Raw genomic sequence first — 12,022 nt, 5'->3', positions numbered from 1 at the left:
TGCACTGCCACGAAAAGCTTCATGGGTAGCTCTTAGCACTTGGGGACTAAAAATATTTGTATTTCCCTGTTAGTGTGTGATCTTGGATACCCTAAATAAGTGGTAGTGTTTTGGTAGTGTTGTTTAATAATGTTGACATCTTGCATGTGAGAAAGATGTGGCTCATGCTTGTCTAACCCACTATTTTGGTCATGGCTTTTAGGACTCATCCAGTACTGATTCAAGGAGAGACCTCTGTTGGTAAAACCAGTTTAATTCGCTGGTTGGCTGCTGCTACTGGGAATCATTGTGTAAGGATTAACAACCACGAGCATACTGATATCCAAGAATATATTGGCTGTTACACATCAGATGCCTCTGGAAAGCTGGTATTTAAGGAAGGTAAGTGAGCATGTTCTATATACTCCAAATTTCTGTCTCATTTCAGTAGCTGGGTCATTTTTCCTCTTTTCTGATTGTCTGGTTTATCACAATGGAGAGATGACCTGTCATAAAGTAGGAAGTTGCACTTTGATGATAATCACTTGTGTGAATTTCAGTGAATTCTGAAAAGTTCTTGTCACTCTCACTATGCTTGTCCTAAAGACCTAAAGATTGGACCTAAAGATGATAAGCCAACAATTTAAACAATATTGTTGCTTCCTTGTCTGGGATTCTGTTTATTCTGAATTAAATGGGTTTCTGAAAGTATCTGAGTACATGCTTCTGTTAGATTTGCTTTATAAGATTTTTAACTAGGAATTTTTCTGTTGCCCCCAAGGCATTCTCATAGATGCAATGAGAAAGGGCTACTGGATCGTTCTAGATGAATTGAATTTGGCTCCCACTGATGTTCTGGAGGCTCTCAACCGCTTGTTGGATGATAACAGAGAGCTGTTCATTACTGAGACTCAGGAAGTTGTCAAAGCTCACCCTCGCTTCATGCTGTTTGCCACACAGAATCCTCCAGGTCTCTATGGTGGCAGAAAGGTCTGTATGATCGATCCTTTTTGGGTAGCTAAGACTTTAGGCAATTAATCTTTCTCATACATAAAATGTGATGTGAAAATGTTTTGATGTGTAGCAGCATGAATCTCTCAAGAGGGAGAGAGTTGAGGTGGCTGTCAGTACAGCTGGGCTCTGTTTAGGTGAGTTGCTTGTTTCATGGATACAGAATTTCTAATTAATTTTAGGTAGTTGAGATTTAAGTGATTTAGTGAACCAGAGTTCACGTATATTATACTTGAATCGGCATTTCTTGTCCAAGAGTACTGGAAAAGATATTCTACTTAGGCTATAGAAGTCCATTTCGTACTGGTTTTTGTCTGGAATAGGTAATTTTCTTCATAGTGATTGGTATGGTGCTGTGTTTTGAATTTGTGATCAAAACAGTGTTGATACACAGGGATGTCTTGGTTATTGCTGGGCAGTGCTTGCATAGATTCAAGGCCTTTTCTGCTTCTCACACTGCCCCATCTGCTTGTGCAATAGGTTGAGAGTGCACGAGAAGCTGTGAGAGGACACAGCTGGGACCCCAGCTGCCCAAAGGGTTGTTCCATATCATATGATACTGTGCTCAGTAGTCAGAACTGGGGGAGGAGGAAGAAGGGGAGTTCAGATGTTCCCTAAATAACACTGGTGTGTGATGAAGCCCTTATTTCCTGGAGATGTCGGGATACCTGTCTATTGATGTGAAGTGGTGAACGAATAATTCACCTAATTTTGCATTGCTTGCATCTTTTGCTTTTCTTATGAAACTGTCAGCCTAAAAGTTTTATCACTTCTACCCTTCCAGTTCTCCCGTTGTAGGGAGAGTGAGCTTGTGGCTTTGTAATGCTTAGCTGCCTATGCCCTTAAAACACCCAATCCATCTTAAAGCTCTTCCAGATTGTCTCTTGTGCTTTCTTTCAACGTTGCTGTCTATGTGTTAATTTGTATGCTAAGACACTATCCTTATTTCCTTTGGATGTGTGGGGGACAATCTATGAGCAGTATCAAGGGGAAAAGTTCAAGCAGGAGTGTGGTCTCATATTTTAGGTTTTGTCCAGAGCCTTCAGAAATCGTTTCGTGGAGTTGCATTTTGATGAACTGCCAAGCGCTGAACTGGAAACTATCCTTCACAAGCGATGCAGTTTGCCACCTTCTTACTGCAGCAAGCTTGTCAAAGTCATGTTAGACCTGCAAGTATGAGACTCTTTTTTCTTTTTGTATGAGAAATGCAAACATATTTCAAAGTAACATGCACAAAGAATATAAATTCCTTTGGGAGGGGGAGGTATTGTTAGCTGAAAGATATTTAAAATCCTAAACTGTGGAGAGAACCCACCAAAGTACTAATTTCAGTGGTTAAGACTAAGACTAGGGAGGGCGATGTTAGATTTGAGAGAAAGCTAGGGACAAAAAGCAAAACCAAAACCAAAAAAACCAGACACCTTGGGATTTCATGTATAGAATTATCCCTTGCTCTGGGTCCAAAGTACAGGATTGGATTTGTAGGGATCTTTGGCTCATGTGAAATTCGGTATTATTTGTAAGCAGTAACTAGGCTTTTGTTCAGACACTCACTCTTGTATTCAACAGGCATTTGGCACTTAATATGCAGCTAAAACTACCTCATATTTAAACACAATTACTGCAGCACAAACTGGATTTTGTTTTATTCCAGGTATCTATTTTATTCTTAGTTGTTTTTTTTAAAAAAATATTATTAAATTATTTCTTTCCTGGTGCTCATCAAATACCTGCCTAAAAGGAGTTAGTGTTTAGGAGTGGTCACTACTGGATGTTTTTTGGTAGTTACTCATAGAATTTTCTTGTTGCAATGTCACTACAGAGGGCGGTGATTAGCTTTGCTTGAAGTATTTGGACAGGTTGATGAAAAAATACCTCACATTTTGTCCTTGTGACAGTCTTACCGCAGAGGTTCGACGGTGTTTGCTGGGAAGCATGGATTCATTACCCTGCGGGATCTGTTCCGCTGGGCTGAAAGGTACAGGTTGGCAGAGCAGCTGCAGAAGGAGTATGACTGGCTTCAGCACTTAGCAAATGATGGTGAGATCTGCTGCCCCAGCTTTTTTAAGTGCCTGTAGAATCACTTTCCAGCCCTACTTCTTAAGTGTAAATTTTTGTTGCTGATTACCCAGGTAGTAATTGCTTTCTCTCTTCCTCTGTTTTGTAGGTTTTATGCTTTTGGCAGGCAGAGTCAGGAAACAGGAGGAGGTGGATGTTATTCAAAATGTCATTGAAAAACACTTCAAGAAAAAAATATATCCTGAGTCTCTCTTCTCAGGGGAAAGTGTCAAAAAGCTACTGGGTGAGTTTCCTAGAGGGACCCCACTGGTAGATCTTTAGATGTGACTGAAGCTGATGGATTGCTTTGTGTTGTGCAGCTAAGTCTTCCACGTGGATGTCAGTGATGGACAGAGATTTTAACCATGTCGTCTGGACTCAAGGGATGAGGAGACTTGCCATTTTAGTGGGACGAGCCCTGGAGTTTGGTGAACCAGTGCTGCTGGTGGGAGACACTGGGTAATCCTGCTTTTTATGATATTCTTGGTAGTGCTGTACCAGCTGCTGAGCTGGAGACAAAGTGATTGTGTGGGCTTCAGTGCTGCTTTGATCTGGGACATTTTAGCCTATCTCATTCATTGCAGACTCGCAGCTGCTGTTTTCCACAGTTCCTTTTTGAGGAGATGCAGACGCATCTCAATTAACCTGTGTTTTTGATGGGTTTATCTGCATTGTGTAACTACATAGAAGTTACATAAAAGTAGTAAAATGAAAGTGAACTGACTTCTGTTCCCAGCTTTACAAGGTGCCCTGTAGAATCTCACTGTGCCTCATGGGAGTGGCTGCTTTTGGGATATTGTGACATTTTTCTCATTGAGAGCACATTCAATTTGCATCTTTCATGAGCTTGAATATAGTCTTGCTACCACTTCTCCACCTCATATGCTGTAGAGGAGGTCATGGAAGTAGATACTGTCTGCTCTTGTGCTGATTATAATTTTGTGGAGTAAATTTTTACGGAAGAGAAGGAAAAAAAATACAAGAAAAGAAGGAAAATTAACTTGGGTAGTAAATGAAAACTAAATACTCAGCAGTTTATTCCCTCAGACTTAGGCTTGGTCTAGACATGTAGCATTTCCAGTTCAGTGAAATGTTAGGCTGGTTGAGTGTCTGTAAGGGCAAGCTGAAATAAATTTGACTTCAAACATGCAGAAATCCATTAATGCAGCTATTGATTTAATTTAATTAAAGACCTCTTGTGCAAGTCAGCAACAGTTCTGCCAAAAATGGCTTCACTTTGCATACATTTCTTTCAAGGAAAGGAGCAGAAGAAAATTTGCATGTTGCGCCTTTGCCTCATAGCTCTTCAATGAAAGTATGAATCCTGTCCAGAGTAACTGATTGATTGGTTTTGCTTCTTTTTTTAATTCATCCTTGTCAATTAAATTACTTGGTTGCAGGTGTGGTAAAACTACCATTTGTCAGATCTTTGCAGCATTAGCAAATCAGAAGCTGTACTCAGTGAATTGCCACCTGCACATGGAGACATCAGACTTCCTGGGAGGGCTGCGACCACTCAGGCAGAGGTCCAAAGACCAGGTTTGTCATACACCAGTAATACCTTGGAGGGGTGACCATGGAAGTAAAAAGCAGCAGTTATGACTTCTCACTTTCTTTTCCATTTCTTAGGAGGAATCCGATGGTTCTAGACTCTTTGAGTGGTGTGATGGACCTCTTGTTTTAGCAATGAAGGAAGAGGGGTTTTTTCTCCTTGATGAGATTTCTTTAGCTGATGATTCTGTACTGGAGCGACTTAACAGGTATGTCTGTGGTACTAAGCACCCTCAGTGTGTCTGTTCATTATCCAAACATGAGTGGGGTAAATCTGACTTCTTCTAGGTACATTTGTTTCCTGGCTTAGGTGAGCTGCTCTCTTGCCGAAAAAGACAATAATACAAATAAAACTTGAAACTAAAATCTCTGGTTTACCATCAGTATTATTATTTTCAGCCTGTCAGTGAGCTCTTGAAATCACACATCTTGTCAAATCCCAGGAACAAAATCTAGTTATTCCCCTCTTTTGTGTGTGTGTGTGTAAAGAAAACCCCCAGAACAACTAAAATATAAATTTAACTTCATTATCTGTTTGCAGTGGTATCCCTAATTTTAGTCTTTTCTGTTACCCATTATATTGGGTAAAGAAAAGTTTATCCAGGCCAATTAATATGATTTTCATGTTTAAGTGATCTTTTGAAGTGTGGAACAAAATTTAAAATAAGCAATATTTGTAAACCTTCTCTCTAGTGTTCTTGAAGCTGAAAAGACATTGGTACTTGCTGAAAAAGGTGGTCAAGATGATGAGGAGAATGAAGTAGAACTATTAGTTGCAGGAAAGAAATTCCGTATCCTTGCGACCATGAACCCAGGAGGTGACTTTGGGAAAAAAGAGGTAAATGTCAGAACATCTGGAAATACAGCATGTAACTTCTGGTCATTAAGTGGTTGGAGGTGCAGCGTAAAAATGCATCATGCCAATTCTGGCATCCAGTGCTTTCTAGATGGCATCTGCTTCATCACTCTAAAGGAGGATTGGAGTGAATCTGTTCTCTGCCAATTCTGTGGGCTGTCACTTTGGCATTATAAATGAATACTCAGCAAAATGTCAAAGTAAACCTAATAATAATTAAACTAAGATAATAAATAATAAAACTAAATACTCTAGTTAGGCTTGATGTGTAGAATATTCAAGTTCAGGAACTGTGACTTGTGAAGCCAGCTCTCTGGGGTAGTACAAAGTTGCATAGCAGATTTTTATCCCTAATGCTGTTCAGAAAGTGTTGGTCATCTTGTGTTTCTTCATGAATAATGAACATCACATTCCAAAAAATCTTTTTCATTAAATGAAAAAAAATTTCTGAAGTTGAGAATTAAGTAATACAAAACGTGTTAAAGAAAACCTTTAAGACAACAAAACCCTAAAACTTTTAAGCAGTGTTGGAAGCTAGGTCTATACAAAAGGACCAGAGGCTCTTTTGAGATGGGTACTGCATTTAAAGTGGGTTCTGGAGTAGAGAGCCATTCATTGAAGCCATGTGTGTAAATAGGATTTATTACTGGATTGCATTTGTGGTACTGATTTTTGTTTAACCAATTCAGCCAAGGAAGAGAAGAATTAGGGAAATGAGTTGTGATTGAAGGCAAATTCCCATGTGGTGGTTTGCTTCTGTAAGCAAAGGAAGATTACAGAGCCATTGTTTGATACATGGTGTCCTAGAATGAGATGGAGCTTTGGTGCTGGCAAACCAGCTCAGTTTCTTCCTATATTTTTTTGAACTTTCTTTACCAGCCCTTTCCTGCATTGATGCTACTACTAGAAGTCTTAAAAATCCTTCTTTCAAAGATTTTCTTACAAAGGGTCTCTGTCAAAATTAGAAGAAAAGATCTATCTTGTTCACTTTATTTATTGTTTACAAGTACAGTAACTACAAGGCTAGTGTTAACTGACCTTTAGGGAAGATGATGTAATGAAACTTTAATTGCTCAGTCACTCTGCTTGTTTGCAGCTTTCCCCTGCGCTGCGCAACAGATTTACAGAAATATGGTGTCCACAGAGCAATGGCCGGGATGATTTGGTGCAGATTGTGAAACACAATCTTCATCCAGGATTGTCTCTGGGTACAGTAAACCACGAGGGTAGGTATTTCTGTGTGTTGGTAAGAAAATAAGGAGTTTGGAGTCTGCCAACCTTTCCTCAGAATGTACACCGCTGTCACCCTTTTTCTGCTACATTTCTCCCTGAGGACAGTGTATTTTGGACTTTGTTCTTCCTTCACTGTGTATATGCCTAGACAGAAGTAAGTTCAAGTCTGTGTTTACTTCACCATCCGGGTAGCTGAACTATCCCCAACCCTTCAGTGTCCCAGTTTTGGTTTCAATGTAGAGTGTTGAAAGAGCTGGCACTTCACTTCCTGCCAGCAGCTTCACTGTTAGTCACTTGATGCTGTCTGTTTACCTGAATTTAAAAGGATCTATAACAACAGCTCAGGCAGGAACTTTCTCTTCTCTTATCCCGTTTCTAGGATATAGAGTATCCATCCACATTGCTCATGCAGCTGTACCTACTTTAAAGATGTTTTTACAACAGTGTAGTAGATGTGACCAAAAAAATTGTAACACAAATTTATTTGGGTTTTTTTTTTACTTTTTTTTTTAGGGGCAGACATAGCAGAACTCATGATGGACTTTGTTGAATGGTTTACTAATCAAGAGTTTGGTCGCCAGTGTATTCTCAGTGTGAGAGATGTCTTGGCCTGGGTTAATTTTATGAATGTCATGGCAGAGGATGAGTCAAGTTCTGCTAAGGGATGCAGCCGCCTTAACGTTTCTCCAGTGATGTCTTTTATCCACGCTGCATGTTTGGTGTATATTGATGGAATAGGATCAGGTAAGTCTTCATTGCTCGTTTGGTAGCAGAAAATATGAAACTGTGTATTTGTATCAATATTTTTAGCCAAATGCAAACAAAATGCTTTGGGGCAGCGTGGGACTGCTGGGAGACGTTTTCACTTCCATTTGGCAGCCCTCCTGTATGTTATGTGCCTTTCCTGTGTTTCAGTAGCAAGAGTCTGAGTAATAAAGCAAGCTGAAGTAAATTAAAAGGGTTAGTAATATTGCAATGGCTGGCACATAAATTAAGAAAATCCATGTTTTTTATTGAGTGTTCTGAGCTGATACAGTACTTGAGCACATATTATGCTCTCTATCCCCCACTCCACATGTCAGCATCTGTCTGTGCTGGCCTGTACATAGCTGAGAATGCATCTCTGTGTGTTTGGCTGCTGGCCCAGCTGATAAATAGTAGATAAGGGAGAGGAGGAAAAGTGAAAGGCACAAGAAATGCCAGAAAAGAAAGCCTGGGGGGGGCCTATGGCAAGGGATCAGGGTGTTTGTGATGGTAGAAGAGAGGGGGTGGTGTCGTTATTTCTGTTGCTCACAGAACTAGCTGTGACTATCTCTAAATATTTTACTGTGGTAAATAGTACTGGAAGCACTGTCAAGCAAAAATATTAAAATAAAATATAAACCTCTATGCACATGAAGGGATTGTGTTTTTTGTCATAAGATGAATGTGCCAAGTTATGTTTTGAAGCACACTTAACTTTCCTAATTACAGGTACAACATCCTGCTCAGCTGATACGGCTCTATTAGCTCGTGAGAAATGCCTGACATTCTTACATGAGAAAATGAGTCAATTCTCTGAGCTGACTGATTATCAGAAGAATGAACTAAAGATTTATGACAGAACAAAGGAAAAAGAGTTTGTATGGATGGACAACTTTATGGGAATTCACCCATTTTTTATTCCAAGAGGCAAGAGACTGTGGGAGTGGGTGGGCGTTTATTCTGTGATTTATATTTTCAGTAGTTTTGTTATTCACTAAACTTAAGTAGGATACCTGAACCATCATAGAACAATTCATTGGTTCTTAAGCTTTAAAAAATTGCCTCTTCTACCTCCAAGTGTCTAGATTGCAACTCAGTCACATTTATTAAGACACATCAGTTCATTCCCTTTTTTTCATTGCTTCTTAAATGGTTGATGGCCTAATTTTCATCGACTTTTTTTTGGTGCAACAAAACTTTTTTAATTTTGAATTGTAATTTTCTGTCACTTTTGCATGCTCAGAATGCCTGTTAACTTCCACTACCTAAAGCTGCAGCTCATCCTGGCCCTTGTGCAAAGCGTGGAAAGCATGAGTATAGAGCTAAACAGAAAGGAAGTTAATGCCATGCCTTGCTCTAGGCTCTCAAAGATTTGCTGCAATTTTAGCAAAATTAAGTCTCTGCATTTCAGTTCCTCATGGGACAAATTAATGTAAACTAAACTGGCAAAACACTGCCTCTTATCCTTAACCATGACAGGACTAAAAAGTGATGACTGTGATCTTTCTAACGCAGCTGGTTAGTTTTCAGCACATGGACCTATGTGTTCCTAATGCTATATTAATTATTGTTATTTGAACTTTCTGGCATTAATGGATTGTGTTAATCGTGCATAAAATTGTACAAAGTAATGCTTTTTCATAAATTGCTTAGTTCCTTTCTGCTGATTAGACCACAAAGGGTCTTATGAAAGGGATCTTTGGATCCTTTTCATAATAAAAAGGCATCAGTTTGTGTGGGATGCATTGGTGATTAATATCCTGTATACACAAGCAATGCTGTGTTACACATTTGTCCAAGGAGCTATACTGGCTGGAATTTGGCAGACAAGCTCTGTGCTCTCTCCCTACTGTATGCCATAATAACAGTAAAGGAAAAGCAAACTTCTAATTAAAGGAGCGTTCCTTCGCAGAATTAGCAGTGTATGGAAGAAATTAATGTTATTCTGGAGCATAACTGGATTGTATCTCTCAGTGTCAATTTTTCAAGAGCTGCTTTTGAGTTTTAGATCCACATGACTGAAGTGCAAGGACAGATTTGTGGTTTCTCAGGGATGGATAGATCTCTAGTTTCAGTAATGAACCAAGAGGTATTGAAGTTTCACAGCAAAATAAATTGTACATCCATATGCTTTTTTTTTTAAAAATTCAATATAAATGTGTGGAGATGGACTGAGATGCAGCTGTGGGTCAAACAAAGTGTGTGCCTGATCACTGAGAATGGCATTACAGGATGGATCTCCATGGCTTGCTGTACTGAGATCAGCAGTTTACAGAGTGTGCTCATTCAGAGGCACACTGTCAGCAGCTCCAGCATAAACATTCTTTAATTGTTTAATTGTTTTCTGTTTTATCTTTCCTTTGTTTTAGGCCCTATTCTCCAGAGGAGCAACATGACAGATTATGCTCTAAATGCTGGGACTACAGCAGTGAATGCACAAAGACTGTTAAGAGCCCTACAGCTTAACAAACCTATTTTGTTGGAGGGCTCACCAGGAGTGGGCAAGACCAGCCTAGTTGCTGCCCTGGCAAAAGCCTCAGGCAACTGTCTTGTTCGAATCAACCTGTCTGAGCAAACGGTAGAATAAAATATTCATTATTTGGTGTTCATGGCAGGGTAGAAGTTTTGTGTAACTTTTAAAGTGCAGTTCTCTTTAACTTCGGCCCTGTGTCTGAAATGTCAATTTTTCCTGCTTGGTTTCAAGATGAAACTGAATGAGAAGGGGAACCAGACAGAGCAGTAAGCTTCTGTGAATGAATGCCAATTCTTAGATATTTCTTCTCTTTTCAGGTGAAGCCATGCATATGTTTGTCTGCTGTGGTTTTTTGGCTTCTGCAACATCACTTGAAAACAGCTTTCAGGCTTTTTAGCTTTACTGTTCCAATTTAAATTTTTGTTTTTAAATATAGTAGCTGGTCAGTGGATTCCTATAATGGAAAAGCTTTTAGCATTTTGCAATTACTGAAAAATTTTAAATAGACCTAAAGTGTAGGTATTAAAGGAGAAGGGAGAAAATGTTAACCAGTTCTGTTTATGAACCTCGGTTAAGTTTTGTAATTCCTCAACTTCCCCATTCTGTTCTTTACTCCCAAAGGATGTGACAGACTTATTTGGGACAGACTTGCCTGTTGAAGGTGGGAAGGGAGGAGAATTTGCCTGGCGTGATGGACCACTTTTAGCAGCACTAAAGGCTGGACACTGGATTGTATTAGATGAGGTAAATTCAGGTTTGGAGGACAAATAAAATTGAATGTTCTAGAAGAGCAAATTTGCCAATTTGGCTTGTGGAATAAATACCTTTAAGTGCCCTTGACCTCCCTTAATGGAGGCAGGTGATGATGAGACTTCTTTGAGACAAGAGAATAAGGGTTGAATCCCAGCTTAAATTACTGAAGAAAAACATGGAGAGATTTTATTTACATGTGAAAGTTTTCAGATAAGAGTGTCAACATAAGTTTTGGTACAAGTGTTTTTATGTGGATACAATTTCACTGAAATAGGAGGTGATTTTCTGGGTCTAATACACTGTTTGGTTACTGATGTAATTGTGATGGAGAAGAGTTCCATCTTGCCAGAATAAGCTATCCTGCTACTGCAGGTTTGTTCACGTCATGTAGCAAATGCCTTCAAGCATGTGTGTGCCCAGATCTTCTTGGCAATATGCATTCTAATTTCTGTAGAGTGCAAAATCTTCAGTTCATTAGCCCCTTGTATACCTCTTTTTCCCCCCCTATTGTGAAGAATGCCCCTTTAAATAACCACTATAATTAAATAGTGGTGACTGCCTTAATTTAAACAAACAAACAAAACACTCTGACTGCCACTAATGTATGAATCTAAATTCAGAAGAAACATCTTGAATGTGCAGGTTTTACAGTGGAAAATTGTTTTGCTATCACAGTGAAAAAACACAGTACAAATAACAAGTGAACATAAGGAAGTGTTAGTTGCTCCAGTATAACAGTCTAGTGGTGGTGATAACATGTATTAGTTCTAGAACAGCAATGAAATGGAATTGTACCTTCTATATATATCCCAGACCCTCAGACTGGAGATTATGCAAAAATGTTTTGTGGCGCATTAATATTTTATCCTTATTTCTTTCCTCAGTTGAATCTGGCTTCTCAGTCTGTGTTAGAGGGGCTTAACGCGTGTTTTGACCACAGAGCTGAGATTTATGTTCCAGAATTGGGACTGAATTTTCATGTACAACACAAGACCACTAAGATTTTTGGATGCCAGAATCCATACAGACAAGGAGGTGGAAGGAAGGGTCTCCCCAAGTCCTTTCTTAATAGATTTACTCAGGCAAGTTTATTAGTTTGGTTTAAACCTACATCATGATCCTTTCTTACAGGTTTCTGTGACTATACAAACACTCTGAAGTCTCTTGATTTTACAGGTCTATGTTGATCCACTGTCAGCAGAAGATATGGAGTTTATTGGGAATACACTGTTTCCTGCTATTGATAAAACTATTATTGCTAAAATGGTTGCTTTCAATAACAAGGTAAACATATTTTAATTTCTTTTCTGTAGAAATAGGCAGAATGCAGTAAGATTAGAAAAAAATTCAGTCTAATGTTATAT

The 12,022-nt window shown here is 39.1% G+C and overlaps 1 protein-coding gene across 3 annotated transcripts in view; it reads left to right on the top strand.

Annotated features, from left to right (window-relative positions):
• MDN1 (midasin AAA ATPase 1) overlaps positions 1-12,022 on the top strand; it is a 92,529-nt gene that overhangs the window by 29,286 nt on the left and 51,221 nt on the right. For all 3 annotated transcript variants that reach the window (XM_058834535.1, XM_058834533.1, XM_058834534.1), the window contains exons 24-39: positions 203-381; positions 761-969; positions 2,017-2,163; positions 2,889-3,030; positions 3,158-3,292; positions 3,369-3,507; positions 4,449-4,587; positions 4,678-4,808; positions 5,293-5,437; positions 6,552-6,681; positions 7,202-7,432; positions 8,162-8,359; positions 9,802-10,010; positions 10,527-10,649; positions 11,543-11,740; positions 11,835-11,942. In XM_058834535.1, coding sequence (XP_058690518.1) covers positions 203-381; positions 761-969; positions 2,017-2,163; positions 2,889-3,030; positions 3,158-3,292; positions 3,369-3,507; positions 4,449-4,587; positions 4,678-4,808; positions 5,293-5,437; positions 6,552-6,681; positions 7,202-7,432; positions 8,162-8,359; positions 9,802-10,010; positions 10,527-10,649; positions 11,543-11,740; positions 11,835-11,942 — 2,563 coding nt within the window. The remainder of the gene's footprint in view (positions 1-202; positions 382-760; positions 970-2,016; positions 2,164-2,888; positions 3,031-3,157; positions 3,293-3,368; positions 3,508-4,448; positions 4,588-4,677; positions 4,809-5,292; positions 5,438-6,551; positions 6,682-7,201; positions 7,433-8,161; positions 8,360-9,801; positions 10,011-10,526; positions 10,650-11,542; positions 11,741-11,834; positions 11,943-12,022) is intronic.

Source organism: Poecile atricapillus, chromosome 3 (assembly GCF_030490865.1).
Source record: "Poecile atricapillus isolate bPoeAtr1 chromosome 3, bPoeAtr1.hap1, whole genome shotgun sequence".
Lineage (NCBI taxonomy): Eukaryota > Metazoa > Chordata > Aves > Passeriformes > Paridae > Poecile > Poecile atricapillus.
The sequence above is the reverse complement of the archived record's forward strand: the minus strand, read 5'-3'. Positions and strand labels throughout refer to the sequence as shown.